General features: G+C 57.4%; 1 protein-coding gene across 1 annotated transcript; it reads right to left on the reverse strand.

Annotated features, from left to right (window-relative positions):
* Positions 1–6543: 6543 nt before the first annotated feature.
* On the reverse strand, positions 6544–15971 carry FDXR (ferredoxin reductase). The gene is made up of 11 exons (XM_056361754.1): positions 15359–15971; positions 14148–14243; positions 12828–12950; positions 12164–12277; positions 11547–11648; positions 10134–10241; positions 9825–9909; positions 8971–9170; positions 8523–8694; positions 7887–8060; positions 6544–7173 (listed from the first exon to the last, which is right to left on the reverse strand). Exons 1-11 carry the CDS (start codon positions 15560–15562, stop codon positions 7043–7045), a joined length of 1509 nt encoding a protein of 502 aa, XP_056217729.1. The 5' UTR covers positions 15563–15971; the 3' UTR covers positions 6544–7042.
* Positions 15972–17830: the final 1859 nt, after the last annotated feature.

Genomic DNA, 17830 nt, shown 5'->3' on the forward strand with positions numbered 1-17830 from the left:
ACACCTCCCGGTGCCCCGGCTCAGAGCCATGGAAACACTGGGCATCGCCCTGAGAGCATCTGCCCGGCTGCCGGTGTGTGTTGCCAGCAGCACCCATGCCCAGGCACTGCCCTCCTGCCTTCCCCAGGGGCAGATGCCCAGCTCGGGGACACAGCCATCCAAACCCAAGTTATTTAGAGCTGTCGGGTGGCTGCCACCCAACCTGGCACCACAGCCACCTGCAACAGCATCCCTGTGGCTGCTGGGGCTTGGAAAGGCCGTTTACAGAGAGGTTTCAACCTACCTAAAAACCTGCTGCCTGCAGTTAGCCAGGAGCTGCCTGGTGCTGGAGCTCCCCAAGGCAGCCCACTGTCTGGGTGCTGAGGATGCCCCCGCAGTACCACAGGGTTGCCAGAGATGCCAAAAAAAGGGAGGAAAGGGACCCCCCCCACACACATTTTGGGATTCATTTTAATCCCTGTAAAAGCAGCACTCGGTCTCTCTTGCAGAGCTCAGCCAAATCTCCGAGGCTGCTGCAGTGCAGGGCTGGGGGCAATGGGGGATGCAGGACCTTGGACCCCTCTCTTGGCTGCTGTTGGCTGCATCCTGCTGCCCTGGCTTGGGCAGCCCTGGCTGCCCAGTGCTGCCCGACCCCGGCAGCTCTGCCTCTCTCTTGCCCAAGGATAGGAGATGTAAGGGTTAGCAACAGGTCCTCCCATCCATGGTCGGGTGTGACTGGACCTGGGGACCAGCTTTCCAGGGATCTGGTCCCCTGGAGCTGCCACAGAAACCCTGGGTGGCTCCTGTACCCTCAGTGCCCCCGAGTCACCCTTCCCAGGACCAGCTGCTCCCCGGGCTAGATCCCTTAGGGAGTCTGGGCTCACACCTATTTCAGCCCCAGTGATGCTTCATAGGGAACATATTTCTCAGCAGAGCCACCAGCACCCAGGTGGGACAAGGGGGCAGCAGCAACCCCCCGGGGACAATACCCAGCTCCTCCATCACACCCATGACCCTCCAGCATCCCCTGGGACATTTAACCTCCATCACAGCCCAAAACCCACACGTGGAACAAACAGACAAACCCAGGTCCGGTGCACAGCTGGAGGGTGTCTGCAGTGGGGAGAAGCAGTGAAGGGTCACTACCGGTGGTGACACGCATGCCCGCTCCCTACCCCCCACCCCCCCCCCACCCCCCACCCCCCCCACCCCCACCCCCCGACTCCTCTCCCTTAGGAGTCAAACCCAGCCAAACCCCTGGCCCGCGGCTCTGGCTCCTCCTTGCAGTTCAAAAACAAAACCCACAACAGTTTTCTGGGGGAGCTGTTCTGCAACCATCAAAACACCTTATCTGAGCATTTAAACAACAAAAGACCTTTTTACGTTCAAAACAACTGCCCCGATGGATGCAGAGGTTTGGATTGAAAGAGAAGCACCAACAGCACCCGGGATGAAGCCCACAATCCCTGGAGGCGCAACTGGACTTTTCCTCCTGGTTGGAAACCTCTGACTTCCCCAGCCCCTCGGTGCCACCCTCTCCGGAGATGCTGTGCCCTCTTTGCCCGGCTTTCTGGGCTGGGCAGGGATAACAAAAGCACAAAGCTGCCTTCCCCCTCCTTCATGCCCCGCTCCAGACAGCTGGGTTGGTACCCTGGCACGGGACCCTCAGCATCCCAGTGAGTCCCTCACCCATGGCACAGCCCAAGAGGGACCTCAGCCAGCTTCTCCATCACCCTGTTACCTTTTCCCAGCATCTTTTCTTGCAGAAAGCTCTGAAAGCAGGTTGATAAATGCAAGGCGCCGTGCTCTGACAGCTCCTGGTGTGCAGCCACCTCCTGCAGGGAAGAGGCCAGGGGAGAGAGGGGGACGTGGGAGGACTGTGTCGGGAGGGATGTTAGTCCAGCTTTGCACTAACCCATCCAGCCCAACACCAGTGTCCGAGAAGTGCCTCAGACTCTACGCAGGCTCCTTGCATCCCGCTGCAAGCCCACCAACATCTTCCATCCCACGCTGCAGTAAAGCCCCACACGGTGCATCCCACCCCAACCCCCTCTGTTTAGGCCCCCCTGCCCTGCAGGGTCAACGGGAGCCCATCAGCTCCCAGGCCCCTATCCAAAACATCCACCCCCAAGGCGCACCCACAGATGAGGCAGCATCGCAGCTCGAGCCAGTGTCTTTAATATCTCCAGTTCTGCAGGGCAAGCCCCCGCCATCAGCCTCCTAACTGAAGGAGAAATTTGGCCAAAGGTTTTTAACTTGGTGCATCCTAAACCAGGAGTTTGGGAAGGAGAGGACCTGGATCTGTGCACTGCCAGCACAAAGCTAGAGCTGGCCCTGGAAGGGCAGGTGGCCAGCTGGGTGACACGGCCCGCTTGGGCTGTCCCCAAGGGTGTCTGCATCCCACTAACGGCATCCGACACCGGACAGGGCAAACAGCACCATGCCCACAGGTCCCTCTGCCAGAGCTGAGTCTTGCAGGTGACACTTGTGACATCTGAGATTAAGCCCCAGACCTGCACCCACCCCAGACCTGCACCCATCCCGGACCTGCCCATCGGCTGCCAACTCCCAGACGTCTGGCCAAAAATTAAGAAGGTCTGAGCCCAGCCGCTCCTACTCCTGGGCACCCACCTCGCCTTGTCCCACCTTCCCCATGCTGCCTTCAGCTCCTGGGGCCACCCCCAGGCACCATCCACACCCCCCAGGTCTGCTCCATCCCATAAGGGCATTCAGGGCTTTGGTGCTGAAATAGCCACACAGAGCTGGGCAGCATCTTGGGTCCCAGCAGCCACAAAAGCAATTGAGGCAGAAAGCAGAGCAAGGCCACAGGGATGGTGCAGTGCACGGTGCACGCATGGCATGGATCCAGCACAGCTCCGCTCCACTGCCACCCAGTCCCACCCTCACAGTCATTAAAGCGGCTGAAATAAACAGGGATGGTTTCATTCCTCGTCCTGGGGTGGCATGTGCCTGCAGGACTGCCCCTGAGGTTGGGGATGAGGCAGCCAAAGCCAGGGAGTTGAAAATGGAAATTTCCCAGGAAGGGAGGAAATCATATCTTTCTGGGGAGTTAACCAGCCCTTGCCCTCCAATAACTTTATTTGCCGCTGTCAGATCCCTAAATAGCTCCTAGAAAGCAGCTGCTGGAGTTTACATCTCCTTCACCTCTGCTCCCCTCCTGGCCTTGGGAGATGGATTCTTGCAGCCCCGATTTCCAAAGTAATTCACCCCAAGTGAAGAGAAAGCCACCCTGCTGCTGCTGCGGGACCCCCAGCAGCGCCTGCCCCAGCACAGTCCTCTGACCGCAGGCAAGACTTCGGCGAGCGCAGAGCCTGGGGAAGGTTGGACATGGAAACCGTGAGCTGCTGGTGGGTCTGGAGCCAAGGATGTGCTCGGGGTCCTTTCGGAGAAGGGGTGATGTTGTGCCAGGAGGGAAGCAGTTGTCTGGGTAACCCACTCCAGTGACCCCAGAGGTTGGTACCCTAACCCGTTCGCCATCCCTGCCCAGGGCTAGTGCTGGATCTAGAGAGAAGAACACATGAAGTATGAGAAGATGTGCCCGGGAGAGCAAGCGGCGAAGGGAGGGTACACGCAGGGACCGATGCTTGTGCTCGGCCAAAGCGCTGAAGTCAGCACTCTCCGGAGCCATCTGTTCCCGACGAAGCCCCGGCGCAGACGGACTCGTCCAGGCTCCCGGCAGCGGATGCCGCAATTCAGTGATTCATGCAGTGAGGGGACGGCATAAAGCCGGACACCGCCTCTGCGGCCGCGCTAACTCCAGGGATGGGGCTGGAAAATTATATATTAGCCACGCTGTGGAGAAGCTTTTATCAACTATTTTTCTGTTCGTGTGAGTTGGCTTTTAAATGACAGCACAGCTCTTCACTGCAGGGCCAGAGGCCTGATTCAAGCTGGTTATTCCCTTATTCCAGAGCACAGGTAACCTCCTGCTTCATGGCTCTAAATGCTCATTTGGAAAGGCCAAGTTCAGCAAGCTGCCTATTAGCAAAGCCAGCGAGAGCCTCTGCTCTTGCCTCCCAGGTGTAATTGCAAAATGCAGCATCAACAGGAGCTTCTGAGGTGTCTCAGACCTGCTTCCTCCCTGGATTACTCCAAGCTTCCTGGCAGCCCATGCAAGGCAGCACCCCAGGGCAGAGAAGAGCTAGCCTGCACAGCTCTGCAGACAAGGGAAACTGAGGCACAACAGCATAAAGCAGCAGGAGGAGGTTGCAAAGACCCAACTGAATAGCATTTACTGTCGAACCAGCCCACCCCAGGACAAGCTCTCTCTCCTCTGTACCAGCCTGGCTGCCTTTCAGAGCAGCACACACGAGGGCAAGGAAAGCGGCGCAGGGAGCTGCGGGAGGGGGCCTGTGCAGCCTTGCCTGGCCGGTCTCGAGGCCATCCCTCACCAGATGCTGATCTCCACCAGCTTTGTGCAGCCTCATTAAAGCTAGGCTGAGCCATAACTCACTGGAGCAGGGAAGTCCACATTAAGAGCTGGCGGTGACGACTTTCAGGCCTCCTTCCAACAGCAGACGGGTGTCACTCACAGCATCGCCTTCCTGGCTCCTTTATCCCCTGTGGAAAAAGGCTCTGGAGCTGCCCCTCCGCCTCCTTGGGAGAGTGGAGGGTGAGGGGGTGGCTGCCCTGCCAGGCTGCCCCCCCTTGCCCCTCGGACCACCATGGTGGGGACACACCTGCAGTAAAGACAAGGTTAATCATGCCTAAAAGCAGAACCCAAATGTGAGCTGGAACCTGCGAGGGCTCCCCAGCCCGCTCAGAGCCCCCCCAGCCTGCTGGTCTTTTGCGGTCACCAAGAGAGCTGGGTCCCCTCCCTCCATCCCCGGGGGTGCCAGGTCACCCCTCCATCCCCGCTCAGCCCCTCTTTGCTCCCCGTTACCGGCCTCCCAGCGCCACCTAACGACACGGCGACCAGGGATAAGGACCTTCACAAGGAAGCCGGACACATTTTGGTCCCTGGAGAGGATGGAGAACACTGACAGCAAGGGGGAGGCAGCTGGATACCTGGCTGGGGCTTGGGGATGCAGGCAGCAAAGGGGGAGCTGGAGGTAGCGAATAAAGATTTACATTATCGTAACGATCCTGCCCCTGCCCATGAGGCTCAGTCCCCCATCCCCGCCCTTCACTGACCTTGATCATCCCACACCTTTCCCACAGCCCAGTATTAACACCGGGGCCTTGGCCAAGTTCTGGCTTGAGCAAGGACACCAGGCGCAGCAAAGAAAGATGCTCCCCTTAATCTGTTATCCCAGCCCCAAAACTACCTGGAAGCATCACCACTTTGGGAAGGACCGTTTGCCATGCTCAGCACAAGCACGGTAGCCTCTGTCATGGCCACAAAACCACCCTGACATCAACGTTCAAGGCAACGTGGAAGAAAAACCTGGGGAAGAGCCAGCTCATCTCCTCCCAATACCTGCATATATGATGCAGCCACAAGCAGCCCTTCACCATCACATTTCTGGCTGGGCTATCGACAGAAACGGCTGCTCCCCACCCTGAGCACAGCCCCCTCACCTCCACACCCCTCTTTGCAAAGAGCTTATTCACCTCCAAAGCCAGAGCTGATGTAATCTCCTGCTCAAGAGTTCAGCATTAGGACTGCATCAGCCACGAGATGTAACGAGAGCCACATCACACAAGCAGCTGTTCGACAAAAGCTTTATTGCTCGTTTGCGTACAAGTTCCCAGTATCACATTTCCTGAGTTTCTTAATGAGTTTGCAAATGAGATTTAAATAGAAAAGGAAGGGGGGGGGGGAAAGGAAGAGAAGAGAAGCTGAAGATCTGCCTTCCCTAAGGTTGGGCCAGAGATGGGGTGAGTGCGGTGCCCGGTGGGCAAGCCCTTTACCATGGGAGGGCTCAGTGGCGAAGGAGGTTGGAGATACAAACCCCTGCTGGCTGCCCTGGCCCGATTTACCCTCTGCCTCCATCGTGGAGCCTAATTCATTTCTAATCCAGAGCCACCAGCAACTGCCATTGTCACCATTTACACCGGTCAGAGGAGCAGATGCAGTCTTGCAGAGGCTGGGGACAGCGTGGGTGGCAGGATGGCCAGGGGAGGGGGCCACGCTGACGCGGCCCCTGCGCCACAGATAAAGAGGAGATTACAGCTCACGGCTTGTAATCTGGCTTAAAACCTGACACCGTCACCATAGTCAATTTGGGCTAAAAGAAGCATTTAATAAGCTTCAAAACACACAGACCCAAAAAAAACCCCAGCAGCGAATGAAGCGAAAGGGCTCAAGGCATTGCTTGCACCAGTCAGTGCTGGCAGGTACCGGCGAACACAGGATACCTCATGATCCGGAACAAGGCAATTACACGCTCGTTATCCCAAACCACCCCACAAGATAAACCCCGGCAGAGCCTGAGTTCTAACTGTGGGAGGCAGAACGCAAATGAATGCCCTTGCCTAGAGCTCGCAACAAGCGAGATGAGCTGCCTTGACCTGGGATGTGTCGGTAGGAGACGCGGTGCTTGCCTGGCCGCTCCGAGATTAAGGCAGTCACAGACAAAGAAGCCAGACTCAAGTGGTAGGTCCAATTTAGCTTTCCTGGAAAGGTTTATTTAAAAAACAATTATTATTAAAAGACGACTGCTTGGGCACAAATGACAAGGCAACCATTTGGCTGGAGGCTTAAAGGGGACGCAGCAAGACACAAGGAAGTTTCTGTGTGTGACTTGTCCTGGGGAAAGCACCTGGCCAAGACCCCTGCCAGGTGCACATCTCCCCTTGCCCGCGCCAGCCAATGCATTAATGCTGGAAGGACACAAGTGACAAGAATCACCCCCAGGAGCGGCAGCCAGCTGCAGAGATGCGGGGCCAGCCAGCAGCCTCAGATGTTTTGAGACATTCACTTTGGGAACCCAGAGTTCATCATTAACTGGAGAGGTTAAAGTGTCACACACCTCTCCAGTGGCCACCAGCCCCAGGGCACAAACCCTGCGCTCCCAGTAACCTGCTGGCGCTCCCAGTAACCTGCTGGCGTTGCCACAGGATAGTACCAGCTGGACCAGTGCCATGCATCACTGCTGCTTTAGTGACCGATCAGCTGCAGCATCTCCTGAGGATCCACTATCTTCTCTCGGGGTTTGCCAGCAGCTTTGCCTCTTGCCACTTCAGCAGCATCTATCTTCTCCCAGTCCGAGAAGGAAACAGGACGGACCCCTGTGGTGATGGCGAGAGCCAGGAGAGAGAACTTAACTGTTAAGTAAAACTGAGCTCAGCCTCACCTCCCCATTAGCAGGGACCTGATGTGCCAGCAAACCCTGCCCTTTCCTGACACAGCATCCAACTTCAGAATCACAAAGGAATAATAATTTTTAACACCATGAGGAGTGGGATGGCAGGTTCCAGTTGGCTCGGTCAGCCAGTCCTTTGTGAGCCGTAACAGAAGCGAGCACAGCACCACCTCAGGGGACAAAACGCTTCCAGCTCATTGTTAAACCTCAGGCAGTTAAGAGGCAAACCACACACACTTTAAATGAATGCCTTTAAACACAGCAACAGCAAATTACTCTCCTGGGCATTTTAATCTTGCCCCCAACTTTCCTGGAAGGATTACTAGGAAAATCACTCAAGAGCAACAGTTCACTGTCTAGGCAGCTGACGGTGACACTTTATCCAAGGTCTGTGCTTTTAATGGCCCTTCCCCGAAAGCGGTCCTTAACCTTAGCAATGACACCGAGTTTGAGAGAATTAAGTCCTGCTCTTCCTGGGAGCAATGCAACGGCAGCACAACACATTTCCACGGTTCAGACTCCGCTCCCAAAACTGGCTTGCAGGACTCTCTACCCCAGGACACCCCGATCCAGGAGGAGCTGGGCTGCATCACACCTTCACGCCAGCTGCTATAGCAGCTCATACCCCCTCCCACTGACCTCGGCTGTGCAGGATGCTCTCCACGGCCCCAAAGCCTTCTCTGGAGGCGGACACGTCCAGCACGCCCATCTTGAGATCCTCCAGCACAGACTGGGCCGTGTCAAAGCTGTCATTCATGGTGGTGATGATCACGCCCGTGGGTCCTCTCTTCACCCACCCGCTGCAGTACAGACCTGCACGGGCACACAGAGCAGCCAGGCTCGGTCCAGCACGTGGCCATGGACCCTCCTGGCTGCAAGTCCTTGCCCTGTCCCTGGGTGTCACATCAAGCACTGGGTGGTGGAAGCATCCACCCCTGTGGTGGGAAGAGCGCAGCCCTTCGACAGTGCTGTCACAGGGATCTGTGTACCTGCAGACCAGCACTAAGCAGCCGTACGGGCTGTATCGCTTTAGCAACAGACCCCAAGGCCCAGTAAAACCACCCTGCATAAAACCAGACACCCCTAACACGAGCTGGGAACGGGCCAGGTCTCAGCGCCTGACAGAGATGGCTCTTTTCCTCAGCTTCCACCCTCCGACCGAGGCATGCAGCCACCTTGTATGTGTGCCCTTGGTGAATGGAGCTTCCCACTCCAAAGCCCCCGACCCACCAGCTGTGCTCAGCATGTCCCACGCACATCCCTGCGGATACAGACCTGGGACACCCTCCACTCTGCCTGAGCTGTTGGGGATAACACCACGCTGGGTGTCGAAGGGTACCGCCGGGTCCAGCGGCAGGCTCCGGTAGCCGATGCTGCTGAGCACCAGCCCACACTCCAGCTCCTCCACATCTCCAGTGGGGACGGCTTTGGCAGAGTCACCCGAGCCCTGAGAGAGGGAGGAAGAGGCTGCTGAGCACCGGTCACCAGATGCAGAGCAGCAGCCTCCTCTGGTCCTCTTTGGCATCCTTGATCCCTGGGTATTTGCTAAAGGTCTCTCTGCAGCGCAGTGTGGAAAGAGCTCCCTTTCGAAGGGGAAAGGTTCTTGTCAGTAATACCGGCTTCCCCGAGAGCCTGCCAGCAGCCACTCCAAGCAGCCAGGGAACACAAAGCTGTCTTTGGAGAGATTCCCAAGGGCCATACCAGCCTCGCCACCAGCCCGTACCTCCAGCCGGGTCAGGGCCAGGCGGATGCCCCTCGCCTGCCTCCCATCAGCAGTGGCCAGCACCTCCTGGGGGCTGCGCTGGAACTTCAGACCCCACTCCCGGGGTGCCGCTGCCTGTGCCTCCATAGTCTTCTCCTCAGGCTTCTCCAGGGCTGTTTTGATCATCAGCTCAGTCAGTCGCTTCCTGGGCCTGGGAGCATCTAGGAAGAGAGAAAGAATTTCAGGACAGGAACCATGGCAAAAGCCCCCTGGGGGACAGCACAGAGCCAAGGCCAAGTCAAGGCAGTGTCCGTTTGGTAAGCAGGCGTCTATTTGGAGTTTGTCATGCCACTGCGAGTCCGAGAACTTTGAGATGACCAACTGCAAGTCAAAGTGACCAGAAGACCTCTTGAGGCTTGGGGCCAGTGGGACACACAAATCAAAGCCTGTGATTTTGCTGTCTAAGTGGTACTCGGAGGCAGCAGCCTGTGGAGAACACCAAGTCTCTGGACACCCCTAAATTCAGTGTTTTCTTTTGAGCTCTGCAGTAAGCTCTTAAATCAACAGCCTTGGGATCTCTCCTGCAAGGTTCCCCCAGCCCTCCTGAACCTCCTGCTCTTATCACTCGAGCGTAAGTATCACTCACAAGCAGCAAAGTAGCTGCAGAAACAAGAGAAACAAGTTGTTCCCTTGTCTTCATGGTCTCCTAGCACTCTGAGGACAAGCCACACCATGCTCACGTAGTTTTCACATCATGCATTAAGCACAGGGCAAGAATTTCTCTGATGCACATTCTGAGCATTCCCAGATCGCTCCTGGACACTCGCCTGTCAAGGTGAGGCCCTGCCTGGAGAAGGATGGCACACTTCCCTCACCTTTAACAGCATTTTTGAGGCCTGTGAAGTCAGCAGGGTTCAGGACAGGTCTGGTACCAGGCAGGTTTATCATCTCCCGCAGCTCCTAGGAATTGCGGGCAGGAAGATGTTACTTCCAGCACAGAGAGGCCATCCAAGAGCCCCAGGCCCCCTTCCCCAGCAGTCCAGGCTAGGAGCCAGCATATGGGTGCAGGAAGGAAGATGCCTGGGTCCCCCACCCATCCCTAGACCACCTCTCCCCACCAGGGACAGGCAGCCTGGGGCTCCACAGTGGGAAACACAGCTGCCCTCCAGCACCCTCAGCCGTACCTTGATAGTGAAAGCAACTTGGAGAGGTCCCCTCCTCCCAACCAGCCAGACACGCTTCACCTTGCTGCAGGCGAGAGCTGCCAGGGAGCTGTCAGTGATGTCTGTCTTCTGCAAAACAGAGACAGGAGAATGGGACGAGGGCAGATCTGGGGGGAAGGCAGAGCCTCTGAAGGTGAAAAATCAGCAGAAAAGCAGGCTCTGCATGCAAAGAGCCTGGGCGAGGATGGAAAATAAGTCATCTCCCTTTGCACAGAGCTATTTGCACAGCTGGTCCCTCATCACTGAATGTATTTTCCAAGGCCATAATGCACTAGAGGTAACGAGCCAGCACCTCATGAGATTGCCTTGGGGGATCCACCCAAGCAGTTAACCTTGGGGCTAATGGAGCAAAGCCTTCCAGTGATCTTAATTTTGGGGTGCCCGCAGATGCTGTTGGGTGACTTCCCAGCTCAGGATCTGCAGGGATTTGGGTGAAACCCACTGCAAACCACAGCTCAAACCACTGCCTGCCCACCCACCCCAGGCAGCTCCGAGCACAAACACAAGCATCACCAGGGCTCAACCAACAGTTGGCACCTCACAGCGACTCCATGCTCTGTTTCAAACGTGTGTGTGTAGATCAGAAGATTTTTTCCAGAGAAAACACAATAGAAGGGACACCAGGTAACCAGAATAAACTATTTCAGACCAATATTCTTAATAGGAAACTGCCTGCACAGCCTGGCACTCATTTCCAGTGCCGTGTCCTTCACAGCACTGCTTCCCAGTTGGCTTTAGCCATTGGTTGGCACTGCCTCCAAGTTGTTTTGTTTGTAAATTTAATTTATATATTATTACAGGAAGTTGTTGCACAGCTGTAACAAACCTCATAGTGTTTCTCCAGGAGGGAGGGCCTTTCCTGCCAGCGTCTGGGGCAGCAGCTGTACAGAGCAGCTAGTGCACACCACCTCCCAGCTGTCTATAGGGGAGCACAGCAGGAGGAGGAAAGGGCCACCAGCCACCAGTGTGCCCAGTGCTACCAGCAGAAGCCAGGCTTCTGCCCCCAGCTACAGCAGAAAAAGATAATCCCAATAGGAGAAACTTCTAGTTTGGTGGGAAAGGGCAAGCAGCTCCTCCTTTGCTTCTTGTAGGAAAGGAAGGGATGAAGCTCAGTGCCCAGCTTTCTAGGTATCAGCAAGGCAACCCAGAGAGCTCTGCAGTGTTACCCACGGCACAGACACAGCCTGGGATCACTCCCTATGGACCGAGAATCCACGGGTGCACCCAAGAGGCAACAGCCTTCCCTGGGGAACGATCCCAAAGACAGGAGAGTCTGAAATTTTGCTGAGATGGGTGGGAACCAGCACCCACCCAGCAGGGAGTGAATTTGGGCCCCAGGCTGCCTTCATGGCATGGAGTACCCCTGTGACTCACCCTGAGGAGGCACAGCGGGGACAGGAGGATCCGGGCAATATCCAGCGCCACATTGCCGTGACCCAGAATCAGCGCCGTCTCACAGCTCAGGTTGGGCTTCAGCTGTGGGCAAAGACCCAGCTGTGAGCAAATCCACACAGCCTCCATGATATCCACCCCTCCAGACCTGCTCCCACCACTCAAAATTCCCTTTCAACCCTCTTTTCCCCAAAAAGAGGAGATGCAGATGGGGAAATTCCACACCAGCCTCCTCCCCCAGCAGACTCAGCAAGGCAGCTGCTCTGGGCACCCCAGCCGATCCCGATCCCTCTCTTCCTGGGATGGCACCTCTGGGAACAGGAGCCGTTCTAACCAAAAAAACCTCCTCAGGCCAAAGCAGAGCATCACCCCCCCAGGTTCCCATCTGGCCCAGCCAAAACGTGCTGCCAACCTACAGAGCCAGCTAATCCGCTCTCACTGATGTGCAAATTGTTCACATTTCTACCATCTAAGAAGGATTTAACGTGGTGCCTGCTAATCTTTTCCAATTGCAGGCCTTTCAGGACTTAATCTGGAGCTGAATGCCTGCATTGGGATGCAGGACAGGGAAACACACAAAAACACACCACTGTACTCACATCCCGGTTCTCGGGTAGCCCGTTGTACCAGCCCACGAACTCTCGGGCCGAATAAACACCGGAGAGGTTCTCACCTGGGATCCCCAGGACCCGGTTATCTTCAGCACCATAACTCTGAAGAGGGAGCAGGCATGGTCAGAGATGTCGCCGCGTGCAGACTTTGATACCAAAACACAAATCTCCCCTTCCAGATGCTGCTGGGGACCCTGCACAGCTGCCAACCCTTCCCGGGGGCTGGGGCTAAACACAGCCCGAGCACAGGAGCTTCATTCCACCCCATCCCCCAGGGCTCCAGGGCCAAACTTGAGCTCCTCAGGCCAAGGCAGAGCACAACAAGCCAAGGACTGAACAGGAGAGACAAATCCATGTCAGGCTGAAATAGGTATCGACCACCCCCCCCATCATGGGGAAGAGGTTCCTCAACCACCGCCCCTTGCAGGGGGGTTTCAGGGAGCTGCATCTGATGCCACGCTCCAGCACATGCTCCGTGCAAGGCTTCAGACAAGCCTCCATAGCACCTGAGCTGTCCCAAGGCCGGGAGAGGCACCCAGAAATGCCTCATCCAAACCCCCTTCCCAAGATCCCAGCAGGGAACAACCCTGCAGACCTTCCCTGTGACTTCTGGGGAGCTCAGGCAGCCCCAGCTCTGAGGCACGGTACCCACCAGCACCACGGCGTGGTAAGCCTGCTGCAGCTCGGCCACCATGACGTCCCTCCCCACGGTGACATTTCCGTAGTAGGCACAGCGCTCCGAGCGCGCTGTCTGCGTGAAGGCATTGATCACGTTCTGTGAGATCAAACAAGCACCGGGGAGTTATGTTCAAGCCACAGCTGGGGCCAAGGCCTGCTGCTGTCAGCAGGTCCCCATTCCTGACACCCCAGCCTTGAGATGCTTTACCCCCTCTTCGAGTCAGTTATTCTGAGACTCTTATCTAACAACGGCTGCAGATAATTCATGGGGAAGATAAGCACAGCTGCGACTTGGCGCTCTTTCCGACACCCTTTGCAGAAAGGGAAACCCATTTTTTGCACCGCCTGGGGAAAAGAGGACCCTTTCCATACGTTCAGCCCCTCTGAGTAAACCCTACTGTAGGAGAAAACTTCCCAAAGGTGAAGCTTGCAAGGAGTTCCACCAAACAACCTCTTCCACTGAGGGTGCTGCCTGCCAGACCCCCTCTGCCAGCCTCTCATCTCAGCCCTTCCTGAAACCTGTGTCATCAAGACAGAACACAGGGCAGGATGGTGCCGAAAACCTTTTGTCTGAGCAACTGGGGCCACACAGGAAAACAACCACTTTTCCCCTGCAGCCCCAGCCAGACTCAGCCTTGTAACAGGACGGATATGCTGCCCCAAATCCACATCCATTATGTCCACTCCTCCTCTCTCAGCTCAACGGGATCCAGGCATTTTGGTCTGAGGATCTCCAGGGATGAGAGGAAACCACCACAAGATATTGCTGTGCCTGGTTCTCCTGTGTCCTACCACTCCAGCCACCTCTACCCCAGCTCAGACACAGCAGACACCCCTGGGTACAACTCACACCTGCTGCACGGCAAATGAAAATTTCAAAGAGCAACTTGGTTCAACTTCTCCTTGCCCAGCCACCGACAGCCCAACTCCATCACCCCTAATAGCAGATCTGGGTGCTCCCAGGCACCCAGAATAGGTACGGACTGAGCAGAGGCAAACAGCAACTGCAGCGAGTTGTCAAGATCCTGCTGGCATAAAGCTTCCTGGTACAAAGAAACCCATCTGTGCTGCAGGCCACGCTCACCAGCACCAGGAGCAGCACTTCCCATCACAAGCCCCTGGTTTTGACCTGCTGTCCAGAGCCCTAATACCAGATATCCCATATCACCTGGCCATGGTCTGGCTGGGTCTCAGCACAGACACAGAGATTTGGACCTCCCCAGTGTGACGGCCCCAAACCACGGCAAGCCCTGAGGCACCACAAAGGACAGCGACTGCCTCGCCTGCAACCCACCTTCACCTCTGGGTGGTCTGGGGCCACCCCAAAACGGACGAGCCCAAAGGGAACAGGCAGCTTCTCATAGATGTCCACTTGGGCCCCGCCGTGGTGCTGCAGGAGAAGGAAATCATGGTTAAGGGATGAGGACAGAAAGGCCACGTGAGCCCAGCAGCTCCGCAGGGACACGCAGTGCTCACCCGCTGCTGGGGGAAATGCAGGGCAGGAGGGAGCACTGCACCAAGGCCAGAAACAGCCTCTTCCAGACTCTTCTATGCACAAGATGATGCTGTATCTGTTACTGCCAGCTCAGATGGCAAGGTGTAGCAGACAGCATGACTGCAAACACCATCAAGCAATCTCATGGGGGGCTCCATCCTCCAGCCCACCCCACAGTTCCTCTTCTACACTAAGCTGGTGGCTCCCCAGCACCCAGGGGGCTGACGGAAGAGCCCCCACACTGGCTGGGAAGCAGCCAGCACAGCACCCTGGGTGCTGGTGGACCTGCCAAGCTGTCTGCCAGCCCCTGGCAGAGGTGCCCATGCCCTGAGATTCCCCCTGAGCCGAGTCACCTCAGGGTCGGAGCTTTAGACAGATGTTTTGCCGCAAGGCTTTTGTTATCTTGTATTTTGAGTCAGCCTCTTCGGAGATTAAGCAGCCCTGAAATTTGTCCCTGAGGCTTAGTAAGAGCTATTTTCCAACACGTACCAGAGACAACACAGCACAGTTTAATGACGAGGTTAAGCTGCTGCATCTCTGGTCGGTGCCAGCAGCCCAGTTCTGTGCTCGGATCTCATTTTCCAACAGAGACCCGACTGCCCAAAGCGGGAGCGATTACAGACCCCAGGCGAAGGGTCACCCGAGGGCCTTAATTCAGCTGGGGGAGGAGGCACAGCAGGTCCCACACGCTCCCTGTCACCCACTGGGTGACAACAGCTCCGGGCGAGGCAGGTCTCTGTTGTTTATACGATTCTCAAATATCGCTGGGGCTGAACTGGCAGCAGCCTGGCGAGGCCGGGGCCGACCCGAGGGCCCAGGGGCAGGGCAGCAGCACCCACCCCAGGCCAATGGGCCCAGGAGGCCTCCGTGGGGCTTGGGCTGCCCCCCAACGCCGCCGAGCTAGCTGGGGGGGCTGGGAGCCCACCCCACCCCTCCCCGCCCCCCTCGGAGGCCGGCAGCCCCAGCGGGCAGGCCCCGGCCCTCACCGCCGCCCCCTCCCGCCCCGGTACCTTGAGGACGTGCTGAGCCGTGTAGAAGCCCGCGGGCCCGCTGCCCACCACGCAGAGGCGCGGCGCGGGGGCGGCCGAGGACAGCCGCCGCTGAAGCCCCGGGGAGGCCGAGGGCAGGGGGGGCGTCAGGCCGCGCCAGGCGCTGCCCCCCGGCCCGCCGCAGCCCTTCCCCCGGGCCCAGCACCGGCCCCCCACGGCGGCCATGGCGCGCAACCGGGCGGCGGCGGCAGGCCGGGGCTTATGTAGCGGCCCGCGGCGCGGCCCCGCCGCGGGGCTTGAGGCGGGAACGCCGGGAGGTCAAGGCCGGCGGCTCCCGCGCTCGGCCAAGCCCGCGGCCTTGGTGCTTGCGGCTGAGGCGGGACAGCAGGACCGGGGCCCGTGGCGCCGGAGGGGGGGGGCACCATAAAGCGTCACACCGGGGTGTCCTGGTGCCGGCCCGAGGGGCCTCAGCGCGCACGGCCCCTCGCTGCCCCAGGGCTGCAGCACGGGCCTGCCGGGCACGGCTCCCGCAGCGGCCGGTTCCAGCTCCCCCGTAGCCCCGGTGCCGGCTGCCCCCGGGCCCCGCGGGCCGGGACACGTGTTCCCCCCGGCGCCGGCTGCCGCGGGACGCCGCCAGGCCCCTCCCCTCACCGCGCGGGGCGATACCGCCCCTTCAGCACGCCCCGCCCCGTCGCATTCCACCAGCTGCCGCCCCGCCCCTCCTCCTCGTGGACCAATCGCGAGGCGGCAGAACGCTATGCTTAGCATAACCCCGCCCCCGCAATGGCGTTTGGCCCCGCCCCCGCGCTGGCAGCCAATGGCGGCACGCCGTTGCCACCAGGGCTGTCCGGAAACGAGTCAAACCACCGAGAGGTAGGGAAGGAAAGGCCGTCTCATGGCCACCTGCGCCACCGCTCTCTGTGGCAAGGCCTCCGCGGTACTCTGCCTGCCTGGGGCTGCCCGCATCAGCATCATCCGTGCGGCTGCTAATAGCGTGCGCCCCTTTATTGCCACGAGTGGTTAACTGCAGAGTTCTCCCGGGGGAAAACGATGCTCAGACTGATTTTAACTGCCCCCTATTCAGCCATCCACCCTTTGCCAGGAGAAACCCACAGCATCCCCTCAATAAAGGGTAAAGCATTACTGCCAGAGGCAGCAGATAAATGCTGCTGCCAGAGCTCCTGCCCCAGCTTCCCCCACGGTCCCTGCTTTACTTCCTTCTTAATTCTCACCACTTGGCTCATTTCAAACGCTACTTCTTACACCTCCCATGCTAGAGCACCCCGTCTTGCTTCAGACCCAGTGTAATACAGCAGGCAACAAAATAATCTCAGCGGGCCCAGGAGATGTTTAAGGGTTGTACAGATGCCAAAGCATGCAGGCGAGCACTAACAGGGCTTTTTAAAAGCAATTAAGACTGAAAGGAGTTTACAGCTAGAAGCCGATTTTAATAAGGGTCATAAAACCCACATGCTTTCTTGCACAGTCTTGAAAATTAGTTCATGGCTTTCTGCAAAGGCATGCTGAGAACGGCAGCCGGCCATATGCCTCTGTCTGCACCCGCTTCTTCAGGGTGTTTGCAGCAGGGGCCAGGATTTCAGATGGCTTTAAAGCCTGTGCCTGTGTTCCAAGCCCCCAGCCTGAGCTCAGCCCAGCAATTACCAACCCCATTGCCCAGAGAGGCGAGGCTGGAGGCTCAGTTCCAAATATCGGCATTGGTATCATCCACAAAAAAAGAGCCGAGTTTAAATGTGGAGCATCTTTTGAGGCAGAAATCTGGGGGCGTCTTTTCCCCATTAACCTCTGCTGTGTCTGTCACTTCTGACAGGGATTAATCCAAGTGTTTCACAAATCACAAGTCATGTCCCGCTGGCTGAAGGACCTGTTAACACTTGCCTTTAGATGGCACTGCGTTAAAAAATATCCATGAAATCCAGCTGTGAAAAGGGCTCTTGCTCCCACCAGTACTTAGAAACGTTTTGGAATTTATGTCTTTGCAACAGGGGAGGAGAAAGTGCATTTTGTGGCCACAAGCGGGGACACGTGAGGCTGAGATTACCCTGTCTGAACTGCAAGCACCGCTAACGTGTGCTCACCTCCCCCCTCTCTGGAGCCAGGAGTACCATTAATTTGGTGCATTTAGCATAATTCAGATGCTCAATTAAGAAATTAATCACGAAGGCAGGAGGGCAGCTCTGGGGAGGGTCTCTGCCATCCCTGAGCCTCAGCTGACCCCCCCAGGAGCACTTGGCCCATTTGGTCCAGCCACCTCCCCCGGCTTCCCCCCACCTATGGACCCAGTGTAACCCATACTCAAAGGGCAAGAATTTGCCCTTTGAATGTTTCACAATGTCCTGGATCGATAACCTGCATGGGGCTGGTTAGAGGTGACATGGCAATGCCACCAGCCCAGGGCAGCAGCATCCCCCGGGCCCCAGCCCAGAATAAATGAGTAATTCCCTGTTTCTGATTCCAAAGGGGACACACTGCACT

This window comes from Falco biarmicus, chromosome 1 (assembly GCF_023638135.1).
Source record: "Falco biarmicus isolate bFalBia1 chromosome 1, bFalBia1.pri, whole genome shotgun sequence".
In the NCBI taxonomy this organism is placed as follows: domain Eukaryota; kingdom Metazoa; phylum Chordata; class Aves; order Falconiformes; family Falconidae; genus Falco; species Falco biarmicus.

What these genes read in the sequence shown, in the direction of transcription:
- FDXR (XM_056361754.1), bottom strand. Translation starts at nt 15,562, where the DNA reads ATGGCCGCCGTGGGGGGCCGGTGCTGGGCCCGGGGGAAGGGCTGCGGC. An exon ending in CGGCTCAGCACGTCCTCAAG is followed by an intron (nt 14,244 to 15,358) that starts GTACCGGGGCGG and finishes CTTCTCCTGCAG; the next exon opens with CACCACGGCGGGGCCCAAGT. An exon ending in CCCCGCTGTGCCTCCTCAGG is followed by an intron (nt 10,242 to 11,546) that starts GTGAGTCACAGG and finishes TCTGTTTTGCAG; the next exon opens with AAGACAGACATCACTGACAG.